Below are 21,101 nucleotides of genomic sequence, written 5' to 3'. Positions count from 1 at the left end.
TGGAGTAGTTTCTCAGAAGACAGGGCCAGTGTGTCAGAGGAAATATTTGCTCAGTGCATGTGCAAAATCCTCTCTGAGCACCTCACCATTTTGGTCAATCCCAGTTAAGCTGCTCTGCCACATCCAAAGGCAATTTTGCTGGGGATTTCTCCAGTCTCTGATGTCTTCTTTCCACCTGCCCCACACCTCCCAATGCTTTGCTCCCACTGTCTGCTTCTATGGAAAATGAAAAAAAAAAACTGCAACAGCCCCGTGGTGGGGACAGAGCTGGCTGGATCATTAAAGTTCTCTCATAGGTGTCTGTGGGGCAGCAGCACAAGCCCACGTGTCCTCAGGGTGTCCCTGTGCCAGCAGGGACATGGAGCTGCATGCACAGAGGAGTGATGCCATACATCAGGCTGTACACACTTGGCCCTGGGTCAGCAAAGTATTTAAGCACCTGTTTATCCCTAAGCTTTTGAGTAATTCCTCTGGCCTGAGCTAAGCACAAGCTTCCCACAGCCTCCCTGCTTCCCTTGGTCTTCCCTCGCAGGATTTGTGCACCATGGCCTGGCTGAACTCAGGGCTGGCACAGCCCTGGTACAGCACCACTCAGCACCCACCTCTTCTTGCTCTCTCCTCTCCACAGAGACAGAATTGAGTGTCTGCAGACCACAGTCCTGCTGTCACCTCCACGGGTGAGACCCTCCCGTGTCTGAGAGACTCTTCCAGGGCTCCCAGCACTGGATTCAGCCACAGAGCAATTTTTGAGTATTTCAGGAGAAATTCCACCACTTCTGTTGCTGTGCTGTCTCCAAGCACCAGCCTGAGCCCACATATGGATGAAGTGTAGTGACCACATGTTCACAATAAGACCTCCCTCATCTTTTAGGTAACATAAACAATCTTTCTGGTATGGATAACTTGCAGACCTGGAAACACACTCAGCAGATGTTTGCTCCACGCTCTACCACTGCTTGCTCAGAAGCACCAGTCCTCACTGCTGGTTGCTGTCTCTGTCATAAAACATGCCTAGCTGTGCTTTTGCAACTTTTGGGAAGAGACAGGATCCCTTTTGGCTCCCCAGGACATTAACTTGTATTTTCATTTGTACTTACTTCGTATTTTCCGTACACGCAGTCAACTCCCTCCCCCTGGGACGAACCTATTTAAAGCGGTTCAGCGGGTGTGTGGAATGTGCACGGTGCTGTCTGGGTGCCCCCAGCCACGCTCTGCCTGCCGGTAACCCCCAGCGGAGCCACAGTGCCATGAGCTCCTTCCTGCCTGCTCCCTGCACCGGCACTGCAGTGTTCCCGGCTCCCTGGCAAGGCCCATTTCCCTGCTGTTCACCAGCCGGCGGTGCGGAATTCCTGCCCTGCTGTTTGCCCGTGCGTCCCCAAGCACCAAAGATGCGCTCACACCTGCGGAGCCGTGTGAGCGCGCACGCCCAGCCCGGTGCGCGCACAGCCGGCGCCTGCACGTTGGCAGTGCGCTACCCCCCTTGCATCCCCCCATTCTCAGGGCTATATGTGGCATTTCGAAGCTCTGACAATCTGCTTCCAAATGTTTTCCATATTTGTTCAGCCTCCTTGATTCAAATACCAGGAACAACTCAGCCGGCACAAAGCGAAGCTTTGGGGGGCAGAAAACTAACACCCCCATCGGCGCACGCACTCGTGAAAGCCCAAAGCCCGCCAGCATGGGAAAGGAGGAGAAGAAAGCCCGCCACGGCACGTCCCCGAATACCCAGAAACAGGCAGGGAAGGCACCCGGAGGGGAGAAAAGCACCGGCTCGACGCAGGAGTCCGAGATGAAGAAGAAGCAGAAGAAAGCCAAGGGGGATCCCAAAACTGGCCAGGAGGAGGAATCCCACACTTGTTGTGGTTGCCGTTTCCCGCTGCTGTTTGCGTTGCTGCAGCTGGCGTTAGGCACCTCTGTAACAGTGCTGGGCTTCCTCATGGCAGGCATCAGTTCCTCTCTGCCAGTCAGAGACACTCCATATTGGGCTGGGATAATTGTAAGCATAAAGTCTCTTTCTCCATTAAGTGCCTTTGCCAGCATTAATGCAAGTTGCATGACGCTCCACTTTAGACTAACCAACTGCATGCACAACACCATTTGAGTTATGCTAACTATAAATATTCCCGGGATTAAGTGTCTGGCTGTACATTCCCAAGGAAGACAGCTCCTGCAGAGTAACACAGCCTTTCGTATTCTTCCCTGCAGTACCCAACAGACCTGAAATAAAATACAGGGTTGCTGTTCACTGGATGTATGTATTAGCTTGTGCTTTGCAGTGAACTCCTGCCTGGGGATGCTGGAAAAAAAAAGTTAATTTCTTATGCTGCCTACCCTCTTTGCCCACCAAATCATAGCCATCAGGTTTTGGAAGTGAGAGCATAACTCTGTAAAGTCTCAACTTTTAGCTGGGTGAGAAGAGCAATGTCTGTCTCCAGAGCTGGGATTTAACCCTCTTCCCACTGTTGCTCCTGACTGCATGTGGCCATGGGGAAGGGGATAGCATTGGCAGACGTGGCAGGGACAGGGAGCCCTTCACAGGGCCTGCTGGTGGCTCCTGCCAAGTCAAGTTTAGAGTGACACACCAGCCTCACTGCGTGGGCTGGGAGGACTGGGCAGAGGGCAGTGTTCTGCTGGGTCTAAATCAGAGGCATCCCTGCTGGGGAAGCCTTGGTGGTTCCCCAGCAGCAGCCACCCCTGCAGAGGTAGGGAGAGGGTGTGTGGTGCCATCCATGGTGTTACTCTGCTGGCTGTGGGCTTGGGGATGTGAGGTTTGCCTGTGGAGGGACAGGGTCAGTGATTATGAGCCTGGGATAAGCCATGGATATAATTAAGCATGCAGGTTTCTTCCCTAGGCAACAGGTTTCAGGAAAATATGTCCTGAAAATATGCCCTGATGTGTTAGCACAGTCCTGGGTGTTGTCAGATTGTAAGAATTCCCAGCAAATAAATTTGTGTTTAGGTACTTGGAGAAAAGATTTCTTGAAACACTGAAGAGCTATGGGAGCGTCTTCTGTAAATGTAATTAATTTTTAAAAGATTATCTGAGCATCTGAACTGGATGGGATTTGCTGTGTTAATCCTGCTGGGTGTCCCCTCAGAGGGTGGAAGGAGCAGGGCCTGAGCTCCCAGAGGAAGAGCTCCTCTGACTCATCTCTTCATGTTTCTCTTCTGACTGAAGAGGTATCCAAGAATTTAGTGGTGTTTTGTGGAGCAAGAGCTTGCCCTTGCTTGGAAGAGGAATTTCTTCCTGGGAAGTTTTGACTGTTACAAGCCAGAGGGAATACAGATGATAAAATGTGGCATGTTCACTCCTCATGTTTATTTTGAGGATTCTGGAGGTCAGATTATGTATTTTCCAGACAGCACTGTTGCAATAACAGGTTTGAAATAGCTTTTTCACTAGGAAAAGATGGGGAAAGAGTAAGCTGGACTGAACTAATGTACAGCCAGGGATATGAGAAAAGCCATGAAGCAGCCCCTGGCCTGTGTGAATGTCATCAGTGCCCCAGCAGCATTCATCTGAGACATCCACAAATGGCTGGCCTCCCTTGGGGAGGCCTGAAACCCCACCAAAGTCACTGCTTTCTGAAAACAGAGCTCTAACCCCTGTTGTTTTTAGCAGCAGCTGCTAGCAGTAGTGACATTTAGATGCCCACACAAGGCCAAGCTCAGTACTTTCAGAGCTCCCCCTGAAAATCAGGAATAATTCTCCTTGTGTGTTCCTGAGCTAATTCCTGACTCAGAGCAAGCCTCAGCTTTCAGCTGTGGCTGGTGACCATGCTCTGCACTCACCAGCCAGGGTAATCCCTGGGGAAATATTTCCTGGGGAAACATGTCTTGGGACTCTGAGAGTTTTGGTTCATGTTGCGGGGTGCCCTGGCTAATGGGAGGAGCAGTGCAGGCTGTGGGCAGCCCCATGGGGAAGGGTGACTGCACCTAGGTTCTGAGTCAGATCGTGATGCTTACTTGGGGACTCTGGTGAGATGTTGAGTCACCAGCACACTCCAGCATGGTTTGATTCATCTGCGGCTAAAATTGGCTTTTGGTGCCCCTCTGTTTACCCTCCAGGTGATGACAGGGACTGTCTACCGGGGCATATGGCCAGGCAGGCTCCTGGGCAACCATGCTGCTCTCCTGTATCCTTAGCCCAAAGCAGAAGGGAAGGAGGGATCTGCCACCATGTCAGAGGGAAGTGAAAAGGAAACTGGTGCTAGAAAGGAGAGGATGAGGAGGTGGAGCAAGCCCACACCTCCCAGTAGCAGAGCCTGTGTGGAGCACTGGCTGTGGTACCAAGGGACCAGTGCAAAGCACATCTGAGGGGCAAAATGCAGCAGGTGCCACAGCGTGCTGCATCTACTTTGTTCCTGTGCTGTGGTGTCTCCATGGAGGGACTTGGTGCCCACTGGGACATCAGGTGGAGATAGCCAGAAGCTGCTGGGCTGGAAATTCCAGGTGTGCAGTCACAGAGTGCTGCTGTTGAGCTGTGGTGGGGGACTGTACTGAGGACTGGCCTCTGGAGAGCTGGGGAAAACTGGTCCACAAAGGAGAGTCCTTGGCTAGGAGCTGCATGTGGCTGGATGTCCTGTGGACTGGTTTTTGGGCTGCATGGAAGTTGTTAGATAGGGGATGGATGACCCATGTGCTGCTCGAGAATAAACCTCATGGCAGAAAGCAACTTCCTAAAACTTGTATATTCACACAGAAATGAGCAACAGGACAGAAAGATGTGGTGTAAAATACCAGAGCATATTTGTTTTAGTAGCATCCCACTCAAGTACTCTTTTTAAAGGACTTGATTAGTATTCTGAACTTGATTCTGAACTGAATCAAGAACTTAAAAAATCTATTATCGAGACCTTTTTAGCAACATTAGATATAATGAGTGAAGCTCATTCCTGGTGTTACTCCTTTGGAATTACACCAGGCTGGATTTGACCCCATGGCTGTTAATGCAGGATGACAGAAAAATGAAGGAAAATTGCTAATGTGTTGAATAGAACCTGGTTGATTGATTGATTGACTCATTGATTGATTGAAAACTGGTTTTTTTCTTCTTTATTAATGACAAAATGGTAACACCATTCCTTGCTGAAAATCAAGTGCTTCAGTGCCTTACCATGAATGGAAAGGAACTGTTTTCAGAGGAGCCAGTGAAAAATGCTAGTGAGGAAAACCAGGCAAGGCAGTCTGAATTAAATGGGAATTCAGAATTCCCATTTAAGAATTCAGCATCAAATGCATTCAAAACCTGACTGTAGGTTTGTGAGGCTGGAGCAGGCCAGGGATTGGGTTCACCATCCTGGGAATAAATGTGGCCAGTGATGCTCTGACAGGGAGTGGAGGAGGGCTCCAAGCTGCAGGGCTCCCTCCCCAGAGCATCGGCCCTTCCCTTCTGAGCCTCTGCAGAAGGAAATTATGCAACTTGTGTTGCACCAAGAGCATTTCACCATGAAAAGCAGCTAAAACCCACTTAAAATCAAAATAAATTTAGTCCAAAAATGTATGGACCATGAGTCAGAAACCAAAAGACAATTTTATGGACAGAAACTATGAAGCCTTCAGGATTTACTTCTGCTTTAGCTTCAGTAACCTATTCCCTATAAAAAGCCTCTCCCCATTGCTAAGGACAGGCAGATAGATGCAGTAAAAGTGGTGAAGGTAGCATTTGTTTCACTTGCCTGGAACCAATTACACTGAAGGTGCCCATGAGACCTCCCAGCTCCCCGAACTGCAGGCTGGACTCCCTGACAGTCTCTTTATTCTTGCTGCTTTGCAGGAGCTTGGACAAACTTCACAAACCCACTCATGAGTGCAGGGCTTTATTTTTTCCTGTGCCTTGCCACTGGCTTGGTGCATAGCTTTGGGCAAGTTACTTAACCTTGCTAAGACTTTGTTATTTCCCCTGCAAAGTGGGGTTAATAGTGGCCATCCGTCATCCCTTGAGATCCTGGGATGAAAAGTGTTGCAGAGACAGTAGACATTAATGGTATCCTTTTCATTCTTTTTCATTAGCTTGTGGCCTTTTGACACCCAGAAGAAGTAACAATGTATTTCCCCTTGAAAAACATACTTTAGATTCTTTCCACTGTGATCAAAAATGGAGAGTATCAGAGTTTTCATGGGCAAGCTCCCTTTTCAGCCGTGTTTTGCAGACTCAGGGAGTTAAGAAAATTACAGAAGTGCTTATCAGAAATGATTATCCAGGGTGTTTATTATTTCTGTCAGGAAGTTATTTTAAATGTATACATATAGATGTTCATAAAATTAGGACTCTTAAAAGCATTTTAAAAAATCTGATTCACAAGCTGCTCAAGGCAGCAACCATGGCTCCAGCTGTCACTTTTATTGCAAAAAGCATCCCAAAAGATCTGCCATGAGCTAAGACCCCAGCCCAGAAGCTCTGATACTTCTCCCTGCTCCAGCCCTTCTCCATCTCCCCAGGTGTTCCCCAGGACAGAGGGTCCCTGAGCATTGCTCAAGGGTGGCTGTGGCTTGTGGCTTTTTGGCATCAGTGCTCAAGCATTGGCTTCTCTGCCCTTGTGGAGGTGAGGCTGATATGGGGCTGTGTGGTGCAAAAGGCAGGCAGATTTTTAACTGATAAAGCAGCTTAATCGACCTTCATTTACCTGGAATCAGAAATGTTTTTGTCTCTATAAACTTTTGCTTGTTTTTGGGGAAACAATTTTTAATATTTCAAATAGAAGGTGACTCTTAAAACCTGGTGTCATCAAAAAGTGCTGCAGGCATCCATATTTTTTTGGTACAGGCTAGCTTCAGTTAGCCATGGGAAAACATCAAAAGGTTTAAGGGAGGACTGCCTTGAAGAAGAGGCCAGTGCTTGTTTAGAGCCATGTGTAGCACCAGAGCAGGACTCTTCAGAACCCTCTGGCATGAAATCTCATCCTTTTCCAAGAGTGACCATGCATTGATTCACTGAAATTCACACTTTTGTTTTGCTCAGGTGTGGAGTGGAAAACTTCGATAGGGAGAAATGTTCAAACACTCGGAAGGAATGGTTTGAGAAGGTAACTGCACACCTGAGGTGTGTCTGATACCTGACCAGGGCTGGTCTAATCCTGGACCCATCTGTGGCTTAGCAGTTTGACTGCAGAATTCCTGGCTGGAATTTGTGCAAAAAGCCTGGTTAAAATTTGGAGAGGGGATATCAAACAGGTTTCACCAGCCCAGGTAGCCTCATGACTATGGAGATGGTGGCTTTCACCATCACAGACACACCCCAAACCACAAATACTTTTCACGAGTACTCTCAGCCATGCTGCACTTCTCAGGCTGAAAATCACTGCTGGTTCTGTGAACTCTTCATTTTATTTTATTTTTTTGATCCCTCAGGTGTTTGTTCAGCCAGGACTGTACTTTTGGTTTAACAGCAGCAATGGACTCCTGCTGCAGCTCCTGGCTGTGTAAGCGATTGTAGCCTTTGGGGGAATGAAATCTTACCTTAACACAAGTGGCAAGCAACTGACCTAAACAGCAAAGATTATTATGGGAAAAAATATCATTTCATTTGATTGTGGATGCTCTTGCAGGATTTTGATGACTTTACAGGATTAAGAGAAAGTTGTGGATCTGCCAGGGAGTGTTATTGCATGGCTTGAAGAGACCAGTAGTAAAGACATCATTATTTTATTCTGTAGGTGGGGCAGGGATGGGCAGTTATTGTGGGGTTTATGGCTGTTAAAAGAATGATTTCCTAAATGATGATGATGGCCTTTGCTTGCAACCATAATATACGTTTGTAATTTTTATTGTTATAATAATAACAATTATTATTATTGTTGTTGTTGTTGTTGTTGTTGTTGCCATTATTTCTGGTAGTAACTTATATGCAACTAAATTGTCCTTACATTTAACAAGAAATCTGTAAGGGGTAAAAAAAAAATGTGGGCACAGTACCTCTGTGCTGCAGACTGGCTTCTTTCACACATGACAGTGAGACCAAGGCTGACCTGAGGCTGATGAAAGCTGGCAGTGAAAGCTGCCTGCAGCACCACTTCCATCACAGCTTCCTCAAACCTCATAAAGCCAATAAACTTCAGTACTGCTGTTGGCAGCAGCCTGTAGAGATGTCTGGCACCAGAGGTGATCCAGGTTTATAATGGCAAAACCAACAAGGACAAGCTCTTTCCTGCATCAAAATCTGTGTCCAGTGGGAGTGTTAGATTTGGTGGATAAAGCAGTTTCTCCAAAGGTGTAGACAGAAGCTAAGCCTTGCCATATCTGATAAGGTGGGAGAACCATCAGCCAAGTATCACCTGTGAGGGAGAGCCAGAAACTCCAGAGACAGCTGCAGGAGATCACTCTTTACCTGTGTCCCTAAAAACAGAAAGACCCCCAATGTCTCCAAGTGAGCAACTACAAAATAAGTTCTCCATAATGGAGCTGTCTTCCTAATTCTATTAACAGTCATTTTCCTCCTGAAGTTTGAATTTACATTCTCATTAAATAGAAAGAGTCTTCCTGTGGGTCTCAGCAGTGTTGTGTGGCATTGCAAGGTGTACCTGGGAGAGGTTTTGTCCTGCAGTGTGTTTGCTTTCTGCCCTTAAAAATGGTGGCAGGAGGTTTTCGCTAACGAAGCCCCCACATAAAGAGCTATACTGTGTCTTTGTGAGTGTTTGCAGCATTTGCTTTGTGATGTGGCACAGACCCAAGATGCTCCTTAGAGCCAGATTTTTGTCTCCTGCCTTCATTTCTTGGTGGATGTTTCCAACCCTCCTGGTTCCTGCCCTCTTTGGGGTGGGAGCAAGCTGAAAAATTTCTCCTCCTATTTTGATTGTGGCTTAAAAACCCAACAATTCTTAAGTCACTTTTCAGCCCTGAGGTGTTCCTGTCCAATGGGATGAATGTCTACTTCTTCCCCCCAAAAAGAAATATTATTAAAAATTTTGTAAGCCTAAATATTTAAGTTCTTCAGCCAGTGTTAGTAATAGTTGTCTCCTGGGTTGTGAACTGGAAGGATTTCACAGGGTGTGCCTTAAGCAAAATGAAATCTTTACCTTTCCTAAATACTTCTGTATCACATTTGGGTCTTTTTCTAGGCAGTGCTTTCCAAAATTAAATTCTTCCCTTGGATAACCTTTCACGTCACTACCTATTCAGCAAGGGATGTGTTAGTCCATATGGAAATTTTGAAGTAAGATCTTGAAATAAACTTGAGTTGAAATATGCACAGAAATGCAAATTCCTGGATTTCTGGGTAACAGTTGACCAGAGCTGATCTAATTAAGCGCCATCCTGCAGGTCTCAGAGAATCTATTTTATTTGTGTAGCAAATGCACATCGATTGGTGGCAAGCACGTGCTGAAGTGGGTTAAATTGCATTTTATGTTGTGTGCTCAGTCAATAAGGCATGGGAAATGTGTGCTTCACACTGGGATGTGGCAGTGGCTGTTGCAGCACCAGGATGTGGGATTACCTAATGCTGCTTAACAATCAGCATCAACAGCGCCTGTAACACACCTGCAGCTGTTATAGTTACTTAGAGGCTCCTAAAAAATACTTACCAGTGGATTTTTATAGTTATTCTGTTACACTTCACAGGTGTAATTCAAAGCTGATCTATTAATAATGTATAAAATAGCAGCATAGAGCTGTTAGCTATATAAATGTTCCATGCTTTGGTTTCCTCCAAGGAGTGAATTTACCTTTAAAGAGCTGAAATGTTAAACATATGTGGGTCATAATTCTCAGCCATGTTATTTTGTACTGCCATTTAGAAAAACACAGATCTCTGGTTTAAAAAAAAATTAAAAATTGTACTGTATTCTTGTAAGAGAAATGCTTAAACTTTCTGAAATATCCTGGCCAAGACTTGCCAGAATCCTGACCCAGTGTAATCTTTTATAGATACCTTTCTACAAATGTTCCTCTTCGCTTGTCCCTGAGTATATTATTTAAATCCCAGAGGACCTTTAGAAAGCGTGTACAGGAAGGGAGATGCTTTTAAGTGATAGCCCTTTGTATGGAAAGTTTTCTGAAGAGGGAGGTCTGATCCTGCCAAGTGTGAAGCCAGCAGGAGTTTTGCAAAACTTGTCTGAGGCACTTGATGGCAGAGAGAAAATTCTAGCATTGGTCTCTTCCCTTCAGAAATGAATGCAGCTCTGTCAGCCCTCTGTGGTTAAATGGAAGGGGAAGGAGGGAGTGGGAACAGACCCATGATATCTCATGGCAGTCACCTGGAGGCAAATCTGGCTCTTGGTCCATGCAAGTGTAAATGCCCACTCGTGTAGCTGAAGCTAAGCAAATTTGATTTATTGCTCATAACAGGATCCTTCAGCACCAGATCCTGACAATACTTAGGTCCAGCTGGGGGAGTTTATCATTTGGATATTATCAGCAGTAGGATTTCTTGTGATTTAAGTTTTATGGGCATGTTAATTGAATTAAAAGACTAATATATGGTGCAAGGGGCCAAGGACAAAGGCGATTAATCCTGAGAAATAAAACATGGTTCAGTCACACAGAAGCACTACAGGGCAAAAAAAACGCAGCACTGAAGGACCTTTGACAAGAAAGGTTGCTTTTTCCCCAGACAACCCTGCCAGCTATGGCTGCCAACAATAAAAAGAAATAAACAAATAAATTGGAGGCTCTGTGTAAGTCACAGGATCAGAATATAAATACACATGACATGGAAAGGAGTAAATAATACTGACGCATTCTTTAGACATGTTCTGGGGCAATATTTCCTATTCATGTCCCCTGAAATGACATGAAATAAAACTTCATGGGGAAAAGTGTTACTAATTGCCCAGGTTCTTGAGGGAACCTGGCTCTGTGTGTATTGGGAGGTACTTCTCCTTTGCAGGGCTGCTGCCTCGGGCCTTGCACCAACAATGCAGATGCAAAAAGTTGGATACTTTCTGCAACAGATCATAAAGGAACATGTTTATCCATCACTGTCCAAAAGGACAGCTGGGCATTTTTCACTGCAGGACAAGCTTCCTATGGAGCCGGAAATCTGGATGTAAGCATGCAGGTGGGGATGGGGCTGTGATGGAGCCCCACACTCCTGCAGGCATCTCCATGACATGGCCCCACCTTGGCAAAGGCATCTCACACATGGCACTGGCCAAAGAGGGCAAATCCCACTGCTATGGGAAAGCAGAGAACTTCAAATTAATGACAACTCTTCCAAAGTAAAGTACTTCTTTCAGAAGTAAAATGGAGAGGGTGAAAAAAAAATAGAATCTTGCTGCAGTCACTGAGAATTTAACAGCTGTCATCTATAACCAAGATAGTCCTAGCAGGGAGGTGAAGACTTGCTCCTGGCCCTGTGTGTAGAGAGGATCTCTGAAAGGACAGTGCCTGATCTCATCCAAAGTCTCCACTGATGCTCAGCACACCTAAAATGGCTTTTAAAGGTGTGATTTGAAGGGTCATTTAAAAACACATGCATGCCATCAACTCACCTGTTTTTCCAAGGCAGCTCAAACATGCACAGATTCCTCCAAACACAGCTCCAGCTGCCAACAGTCTCTTTCATGCCCAGATCCAGCCCCACAGGGAGCCCTCACCTGGTGCCTGGGTACCCAACTCCTCCATCCAGGGGATGAACTGCCAAAAAGCAGAAGTTTGCTGCTCCTAAGTCCTCCTGTGAGGTTTGCTCACTGATCCTCCAAAAAGTGGGAGAGGAGGGCACTTGACTGGAGTGCTTAGCACTGTATGGTGACACACTGTGTTTTCTAAACAAAAAAACCCCAAATCACATTAATTGAGCTAGTTCCTCAGAGGAGGATCTTTCCTTCTTACCTGGAAAATGCCAAGCTGTACCTGCTTCTGCAGATAAATCCAGAAATAATAATTAATACAGCTAAATTAATAAACAAGTGTGCAAATATTTTTCCATTACTTTTAACCTTCAGCAATTACTGCCACAGGGCTAAAACATAGTTTCAGATTGCAGGGGAGATGGATATCTTGTTTAGTAAGGTGTCCACTCCAAAAGTGGGTGAAAGCCTCTGCAATAAACTCTGCTGCTTTTTACCCAGTGGCAGCCATGGTTTAATAATTTAAAACTTGCATGGATGACATAAAAACCCTGTCAGCACCCAGAGCTACACAGGATGGTACTCTTTGGGCTTGTAAGCCCAGCTTCAGAAACCTTCTTCTCTTTTTTGATGGTTGTGTGGGCAAAAAAACTTGACACATCCTGGAGGCTGTTGCTGTGCTGTGTCTTTGATGACTGCTTCCACACTGCTTCTTGAATTATGGTTCTGCAAACACAGAAAGGTATCTTGGCTTGCAGGGGGGTAAAGAATTTTGGTTTGTAGGGTTTTGTTAACCTTGACACATTTTACATCTCTTCCCTTGCAGATCTGTGTGGTGGCCTTAGTGGGATTTTTTATGGTTTGTATCTCGTACCAACCTGATGAGAAGACATGTGCCCAGTTTACAGTGAAGGTACCTGAACATTTTTTAACCTTTTTTTTTTTTTTTTTTTTTTTTTTTGCTTCTTATGTCATTAAATATAATCAAAAAAGTTGATACAGGGGATATTTTTAAGACCACAGGAAAAGAAGTGAAAATGCACCTGAAATGCAGGAATGGTTTTCTGTTACTTTCCAGGCAGCCAAAGAAGACACTAAGAAACTGTATCCTATAAAGGGGAAACTCTAATAACATTTCAAATCAGAACAAGATACCATTTTATTCACCATGTTTTAGGAATATAGACAAAGCTGGAATAATTTGGGAAGTGTTCAGAGAGTTTAAGTGGATTAAGTGGAGACAGTGAGCAGGGTAAGAAGTAAGGTGGCATAAAATGAGTCCACTTAAATCAAGGTTTAAAATTTAATGGGAAAGTACTCAGAAAGCACAGGGACATGCATTCTTCCACAAAGCAAATTCCCATCTAAGCATTGTAGGAACTGCACCATACCCTACCTTTGTCTCCAAAACTGCTTTGCTGACACTGATGAGCAGCTAGAAGAGCAAGGCTGAGAACACTTGGTTTTAAAACCATTTTTCCTGGGCTATTTTTCCTTATTATTGTATTTTTCAGGGCTCTTAATATTTTGCAGACACATAATAACCAAGAAAAATACTGACACAAGCAGCACAAAATAACAGCAATTATTAACTGGAAAAAGGCAGAAGGAAACAAAATGCAAGAAGCAGCTTTTCAAGCCCTGGCATCCATCCTCCCTTAGAAATTAGACCCCGGTGTGTCTTTCGTGTCTTTCTCAGATTTCTCCCGGACTTAAAGAAAAAAGGGGAGAGGAACAATTGTGCCTGCCCCGTGGCTGCATCTACATTGTCCCTTGTAACCTTTCCGCCCCCAAGGAAGGTTATGGGGCTGGGCAGAGGCTGCCACGCCAGACTTTTTACTGTCTGCCCTGCAGCATTAAATTGAATTTGGCATCCAGGCAGGAAGGGAGTCATCTCTGCTGTTGGGAACGGCATGTTGGGCTGGGCAGCTCAGATGTCTCTGCCACCCACCCAGACGGTAAGGAATGTGAGACATCGTTCCCCATAGGAAAATAGACATTTTGCAATTGCTCCCGAGGTGATGTAAAATGGGCCATCACCTGGCAGAATTAGAGCTTAAATCTCACTAGTTCAGTCAATAGCCCATGGACTGTTGCTTACCCAAGGCACCCTCCTGCCCAAAATCTCCCTTCTCAGCATTTCTTATTGCAGCATGCCCCAGAACTTCATCATTCCCAGGCTGTTCACCTCTCCTGTCCCATGTCCCTGCTGGGAGTTGCTATCCCACAGTTTGGAATAACAGGACCAAAAAAAAAAAAAAAGGCTTCTGTCTGAAAGGCTCACACCTATTTTAACAAAGTAGGAGCTAAAACTCTTCTCCAGGACTTTGATCACATAGGACTCATCTACATCTCCAGTATCACTTCTCAAATCTTTGAATTTCAGTTAAAGGCTATCTCTGAACTTAAAACAAGCATTAGCTATGACAAGGCTGAGGATGCAAGATTGCAGTCATGAGACAGATTGTTCAGAGGGTTGTTCTTTTCTCCTTGAGGGCCTGGAGCTTCATCAAGCACTGCAGTTGGGTTCAGCCCAGTTCACTCCGACCATCCTTACGGGGTGTGGCCCAGGTCCTGCCCTCACACTGATAGTTGAGTCCCATCAGCCAAGCATCATCCTGCAGGAAAATCATGTCTGAAATTCCCTGGAGTGCATTAAGCACCCCAAGTTCCCTTGCACAGCCCAAGAATCACTGTGAGAGAAGGACCACACACACACACACACACACACAGAGGCCTGGGGGATTTGGTTAACCCCCAAGGTGACTCTCTGACCACTGCGAGAGACTCCCTCGGGGTGGAAAACAGGAGGACACCTGTGGAGACCTGTCTGCCTTCCTCCCTCTCAGCAGCTGCTTCTTTCATTTCACACTTGCATGAACCCTGGATCCTGTTAAAGAAGGAGGTGTGAGAACTGATTTCGGCAGAAGTCCCTTCTGGAGATTGCTGTGGGTACCTGCAGCATGCCATGTGTCCCTGAGAAAGGGAGGCCACCCAAAGAGAGGATGGCTGTGCCCTTCAGGAGGACATCAACAGCCAGTGAGTGCCACACAGGAAAATCTTGAGCCATCCTGTGGACTTTCTGGGCTCTGTGCTGACATTTGACAGATCATTCCCTGAACCCCGGGTTAGTGACACCCTCTGCTCCTGCACACCCAGGCCATGCCGTGACACACCACAGTTCCTGCTCCCTGCAGGGGCTCATGCCTGAGCTACCACTGCCCTCAAAAACGGCCTCCTGATCCACCTTTGCAAACCCCTCTGCCTTCACCTCTGATAAGTATGAGCAGCCTTTTCCATGAGGAACTTAATCCACCTTCCTGTTATTTATTTCAGTTTAGTCACAGAGGACAACTATTGCCAGTAAATATTGCTAAAATGTCTCTTCCTCATATGAGGAACATAAAGGAGGATGAGCTGCCATGCTCTGAGGTCACTGTACACTGTCTCTCCCCACTTCTCTTTTTTCCTTCTATTTAAGCAGCAATTGCAGTGCCTGTCTCTCTGAAGCTGCTTAAAAACAGTTTTCCAGTGGCAAGTCCTGGTTCCTGGGCAGAGCCCACCACACAGTTGTATTTATGATGCTGAAGTTGCCTCCAGGTCTGGCATGTGATTAATCTGCTGATGGAATCTCAGCCCTCACAGTCTTGTGCTCCCTGAGAGGCAGTGCTTGCATTTAGCTCACCTTTGATATTTGGGAATGTGTTCATTTTCAGCAGCTTGCAGAGAGACTCCTCTGCAAACATCTAGTGAGAATAATAAGCTTTTTGGAAATTGCCCTGTGTTCCCCATGCATCTCCCTTTGCCTCCAAGGATTATCATCAGAGCTGCCTGTGTATTCACATTCTGAGATTTCCTTCCCTTTAGGAACACAACACACAAATTCTCCCTCACTGTACCTGGAGCATAGATTAGGCTGTTGTGTCCTGACTTTGGATAGAAGTTGTTAGCTAAATAAAATACCTGCCAAGGGAGAATCAGGCACATGGTACTGTCTTGGCTTAGTATTCCATCTGTTAGGGAGGCCTGATTCTGTCTTCTGCTGGGCTGAATCCAGGGACTTCCACCAGGACTTCTATATCACAGAACAACCAACATTTGTCCATTTTCTGTTTTCCCCATTGAACATATTTGCACAATCTTTGAAAACAATGCCATTGGCTTATGAATTACTACATCTTGGTTTGAAGGGGGTCCATCTGTCAGCAGCATTCCATCTTCTGTACACTTAATATGAGGAGGTGGCCCCATTTTCCAGCTTCACCTTTCCCATGGACCCTTCCCTTGAAAGTTGCGGGGGCAAATTAATTGCGTTTAATAAGAGCCACCCTCATTTTGAAGCTGCACTTGGTTTAACCCCCAGAGGAAGTAATTAAATTTAATAGCAGCCAAGTCTTGGAAACTAAGATCTTTAGGTAAGAATTTGGTGATATGAGGGGGAAAATGTACATAGTGCTTCAGGACCTGCGATAATACCAAATATTTTTTTCAAGCTGGCAACCAAACAAAAAATTGATTCACAGTTCTAAGACAAATATACCAGGAGTGTGATTTTTATCAAGACATACATAGTTGGAGTTTCAAGGTCAAAAAGAAAAAGCTTTTATATTGATATTTTCCTTGCAGTATTGAATTAAGAGAGAGAAAGAGAGAGAGAAGCTGCTGTTTAAAATAACAGATTCCCAACCATGGCATGTGTCTGACAGATAAGATGCCAAGGAAAATAAATGTTTCTACAGTGCTGAACAGAACCAAAAAATGCAATTTTGGCTAAACACAGAACATGATATTAATATACATTCACACATATTTTGTATGCCGTACAGCAACTGCCAATTCCAGCTATCAAAAGCAAAGGGAAGTCCAAATGTTCTGATATCCAAAGCTCTCAGGTGAATCCCAGAGTGTCAAAGGCTCTGACTTGCTGCCAGTTTCCATGTGTTTGTGGGGGTGGACTCTGCAGAGCTAGCCTTGATAAAAGCCACACTATTTTTAAGCTGCCACTGTTGTGAGGAGCAGTGGAGGTGATGAGCAGACCCTTATCCTTCTCACTCTGTAGCACTGGGAAAAGAAAGGTGCTTGCTGCCCTTTCATGCCTGTGAAAGATTTCCCCATGTTTATGGGACAGGTTTTGGAGGCAGACTGAGTATAGCACACTCCACTTTTTTTGTGGAGATGTGCATTTCCTTTCTACAGTGGGACTTGGGAAGCAAAAGGCTCGCTGCATCCACAGGGCCTAAAGTGGGAGATCAGCCACCCCGCTGCCTGATTTGGAAGTATAAATCAGATTGGTTCAGACATGCAAACCAAGAATAGTGCATGAGCAAAGTCTCAAAAACACCTAGAGTGAGCACAGCATGGGGTAAGATGGCAGCCCAAGGCTCAGTCTGCTCAGCTCTGCTTCCAGGCACTAATATTTCTCAGGTGATGACCATGACTCCTGTCAATGCAGGTATGACTGGAGAGGAAAATGCTCCCTCCCTCTCTAGAAAGCTTCTTGATGTATAGGCACACCAGTTCCTTGGTGCTCTCCCCAGAACTCCAAATTGCAAGGCAATGCTCATATAAAACATGCAAGGCAAGTTCTCAAGTTCTTGAGATGATCTGCTGAACTTCTCATCACACGGAGCCTTGCAGTTGTTGAAGCATCCAATCTCCAGACAGTACATTGAGGGTATGCATTCCTTGTGAATTCCTCAATCTCTATGAAGCTGGCAAAAGGGGTTTATCTCTTTTTTTCCCCTTTCTTTCAGCTGCTGTATTTTCTCCTGAATGCCCTGGCTCTGGTTGCCTGTGTTTTGGCAGTGGCTTTTGCTGCACACCACTACTTGCAGCTGACCAAGTTCACCTGTGACACCATCCAGGATTCCTGCCAGTGCAAACTGGACACTGCAGACCCCCTCGGCCGTACCTTCATATATCAGGATGCGGCCAACTGTGGCAGCCTGACCAGAATGCTCAGCCTGTACCTCCTTCTGCAGATGGCTCTCAACCTGGTGTCAGCCCTGCTGTGCCTGCTGATGTGCTTCATGGTGTGGAAGCACCGGTACCAGGTCTTCTATGTGGGCGTTCGCTTCCAGCCTCTCATGGCTGCTGAAGGCCAGGGGCAGCAAGTGTAGGGTCTGGGCTGGGTTGGCAGGGGCTTGTGGCCAGGGATGGGAACTGCCACCACAGGCGCAGCAGAGGGATGGATGCTTGGAAGGCGTTTGAAGAGTAAAAATGCTTACTCAGCTTTAATGAATTTATTTTTCAATTATTTTGGGAGCATTTCATACAGCTGCTCTTGAGAAAAGGCCTCTTGTGAGATTAGCTAGAGGTCACAGAGTCCTAAAGATGCAGCTGTACAAATGCTCCCCACAGAGGATCTTTAATAGCCATGGATAAAATCTTTGGGAACTTATCTGCAGGGCTACAGCCATTACAGAATAGGGTCCATTTTGCTCTTACCTTTAGAGAACCTATGACAATTTCTGCCAAATAAGGATCTGATCCAAACTGCTTAATTATATCAGTGGGAACATGCTTCGGGAATATATCATATCTTGGTGCTCTGGGTGCAATCCATGCTAACCTGATGGGAATTTAACCTTCAGACAGGTGATGAGGGAGGTCAAGACCTCTTCCAGTGCAGGTTGAGATCAACACCAAAGTAAATATATTGATGGCTGCCGTATAAAATATACATATAACTTTTCAGAGTGAATAATGATATAGGCTATCTAACCCAATTACTAACAAACAACAAATATGAGTGAGTTCACTGAAAGTTCTTTGGTGGACCCTGCTTGAGATGCCAGGCAGATTTCTGATGTTTGGGAGAAAAGATCAGTTTAAGAAACCTTAAGTTGCACTCCTAAAGTAGAGGGACCCTAAATCAGTAGTCATGTTGAAAACTATGTCCATATTGCTCTAATTGCAGACTGACAAACCCGGATTTTAGCCAGTTCCACCAATTATACTTCAAGCACAAAAGGCCAAATGCATTTTTGGCGTAACTCCTATGAAGACAATCAGCCTTACACATCAGCAGTGGAGTTAGGCCAACAGCCCTGAAAGATACATCCCTGCAACAATGAATGTTTTTAAAATGGGGTGGAGGGAGGAAAGCAAGAAGAGACTGCCAGTCTCCCAAAGACATCTCTGATAATGATGAGGGCAACAGAATAATGATTTCTTAATGAAGATGGAAAAACAAAGTGTATTTAAGCAGTGCTTTTTCACCCTGAAAGTGCAGCTCTAGAAGTTCTTTACATCTCATTAGCCTTCTACCAAGACAAATACGTTGGTTTGTCCCTTGAACTGCCATTTCCACTTGCACAGCTGGGACAGCTAAATTTAGGAGCAGTTCCTAATTGGCAGCATTTGGCACTGCTTCCTGATCCATATCTGTGCAAGGGCAAGCCAGCTGGTGCTCACACCCTGCCATGACGAGGGATTTCCTGATCCCAGCCAGAATAAGGATGTTTCTGAGGTGGAGCAATCATATGCCAGAAAAATTGTGCCATAATCACTAGCTAGGAGGAAGAAAATGAAATTTATATAAGGCTTCAAAGAAAAAAAACAGCCAACTTTCTACAGCAAAAAAAGTCATCAAAAAGTCAAAAACCCAGACTGGCACAAACCTAACTGTTTAAAGAACTCTAATCCTACCAAAAAAACTGTCTTCCATATGGTGATCACATATCACGCAGGGGCTAGACCATCAAGCCTCCAGGGTCAGAAGATCACAGTGTAGTGAAGTGTCCTGTGGCCTATCTAGAACACTGCTGGCTGTAGTTTTAGTCTTGGAAAGTTCCTCTGGAGCAGACATAGCATCACCAAGGTGCTCTATGCCAAGCCACAAAGCGAGGAGCTGCAGGACATGAGAGGTTTTGAGATCTGCTTCCAAATGACCTTTTTTATTGCACTTAAAAGTAACAACCACTCGTAAGCCTGACTGCAGGGCGCATTGGCAAGGGTGCCTGTGTCACCACCCATCCAAGACCTCATTCTGCCTGCCAGGCACTGCTGGGTCAAGCTGAGACAGGGGAGGACTGGGATGGTGAGCTGGTGGTGTCAGACTCATCCTTGGGGCCATCCATATGGATCTGGCAGGAACCAGCCCATCTCCCATGGCTCTGGTGGAACATGCTCCCAGCAGAGCTCACAGAACTGTGGCAGGGCCATCCTGCCTGGAGATGGGTACACAGGGGTGCCTCTCACCTTGTGGTGTGCTCAGGTTTGTCCCCCATCCCAACACGCCTCCAGCCGTGCTCTCTGTGAGAGCTCAGGGCAGAGGATGTACCTTCCTCCCACCTGCACGGCCCTCGGTGCACCTGTCCCTCCCTCCAGCCAAAAATGTGGGATTCTCTCTCCACACAGAAGATAACAAGGAGCATAAAAGGGATCAAAGGGAGTCTGAATGACAGCTGAGCTTTGGGGCCTCCCCCCACCCTCACCACTGCATGATGGCTGGCACAACAAGAGGATGGCTGTGTTGGCAGAGCAGGGCATGCTTCCTCCCCACCCATCCAAAACATCCCTTTGCTCAGGGGATAGCTTGGTGTGCAGCACTCCACCCTGGCCCATCAGCGTTTCCACCAGAGCTGCCTTTTGTCTCCTTGATCCTCTGACCTCTGCCTCACCCACGAGTTCTCACTCTCAGTCTCTTATCATCTCACAAGTGCTGTGGGATGGGGCTGGTCTGGCGGTGCCTGGCCTCTGCCTGCTCACCCCTGGGCTGAGATTTGCTGGGACTGCTCTAGGGCATGGAAGACACAGTGGGGATGACCACAGAGCTGCTGGAAATGCCTTCGGCATGTGGGAAGGGAAGAGAAGGAAGGTCTGGATAACAGAGCCTGCTCCACTTAACAAGCTGTGCACCTCCATATCAGCTCACCCTCCACTTCCAGCCACAAATTCGGTTTGCTAATCAGCACAATGCAGCTTAACCCTTTGCTCTGGAAGAAAGCAATATTCATCATGTATTCTGTTGGTGGTTTATGTGCCTAATGAATAAATATGGGGCATTTTGATCTAGCAAAAATGAACTTCTTTGTTTCCTTTTCATGTATCTCAAGAGCATAAAATCAGAACAGGAGAGGTGGAGAAACAGACACAGAAGGTTTAGGAACTGGTTTCCCCCAGGTATGGTTTTACAATGTGTATTTTGCTTGGATTAAGAATTTTGGAAGGTACTAATTAAAAGATTTTCACCTACCACAGCATATCCACACATCTCCCAGCCTTTTCCCAGTGTCAGATCCATGTGGACTGCACCAGGAGAAAAGCTGGGACTAAAAGTCTTGAAAAGGACAGAGGTGTTGAAGAAGAAAACATTTTTTTTATAAGCCTGGGAAATTTATCTTGTAGGTGAATTCCACAGAAAGAGGTAGGATTAATCCTGTGTGGACACACAGAATTTGTGAAGACCCCTATGTAATTTACTCTCACAAACCCAGGTGTGATTCTCATTTGCACCCTAGCCACTTTACACTGTTTTCCCAGTGTAAAGGGGTTATAAAGATGGCATCAATCATCTTTACACCTACCTCATGACCATTTTACACAGCTAAAAGGGCCCTTTGTGTAAATGAGAACTGAAGCCCTAGAGAA

The 21,101-nt window shown here is 45.8% G+C and overlaps 1 protein-coding gene across 2 annotated transcripts; it reads left to right on the top strand.

The window, feature by feature from the left end:
- Window positions 1-1,483: 1,483 nt before the first annotated feature.
- On the top strand, window positions 1,484-20,532 carry SSPN (sarcospan). Of its 2 annotated transcripts, none has more exons than XM_064420761.1 (3): window positions 1,484-1,996; window positions 12,334-12,420; window positions 17,261-20,532. In XM_064420761.1, the coding sequence occupies exons 1-3, from the start codon at window positions 1,679-1,681 to the stop codon at window positions 17,624-17,626; spliced, it is 771 nt and encodes a 256-aa protein (XP_064276831.1). In that variant the 5' UTR covers window positions 1,484-1,678; the 3' UTR covers window positions 17,627-20,532. The 2 variants fall into 2 exon arrangements, with proteins under 2 accessions (XP_064276831.1, XP_064276832.1); XM_064420762.1 differs by lacking the exon at window positions 1,484-1,996 and adding an exon at window positions 2,673-2,702.
- Window positions 20,533-21,101: the final 569 nt, after the last annotated feature.

The sequence above is a fragment of the Passer domesticus genome, chromosome 5 (genome assembly GCF_036417665.1).
Source record: "Passer domesticus isolate bPasDom1 chromosome 5, bPasDom1.hap1, whole genome shotgun sequence".
In the NCBI taxonomy this organism is placed as follows: domain Eukaryota; kingdom Metazoa; phylum Chordata; class Aves; order Passeriformes; family Passeridae; genus Passer; species Passer domesticus.
Note: the sequence above shows the minus strand (reverse complement) of the source record. Positions and strands in the feature narration are given on the sequence as shown.

What these genes read in the sequence shown, in the direction of transcription:
- SSPN (XM_064420761.1), top strand. Translation starts at nt 1,679, where the DNA reads ATGGGAAAGGAGGAGAAGAAAGCCCGCCACGGCACGTCCCCGAATACC. An exon ending in CATATTGGGCTGGGATAATT is followed by an intron (nt 1,997 to 12,333) that starts GTAAGCATAAAG and finishes CTTCCCTTGCAG; the next exon opens with ATCTGTGTGGTGGCCTTAGT. An exon ending in GTGCCCAGTTTACAGTGAAG is followed by an intron (nt 12,421 to 17,260) that starts GTACCTGAACAT and finishes CCTTTCTTTCAG; the next exon opens with CTGCTGTATTTTCTCCTGAA.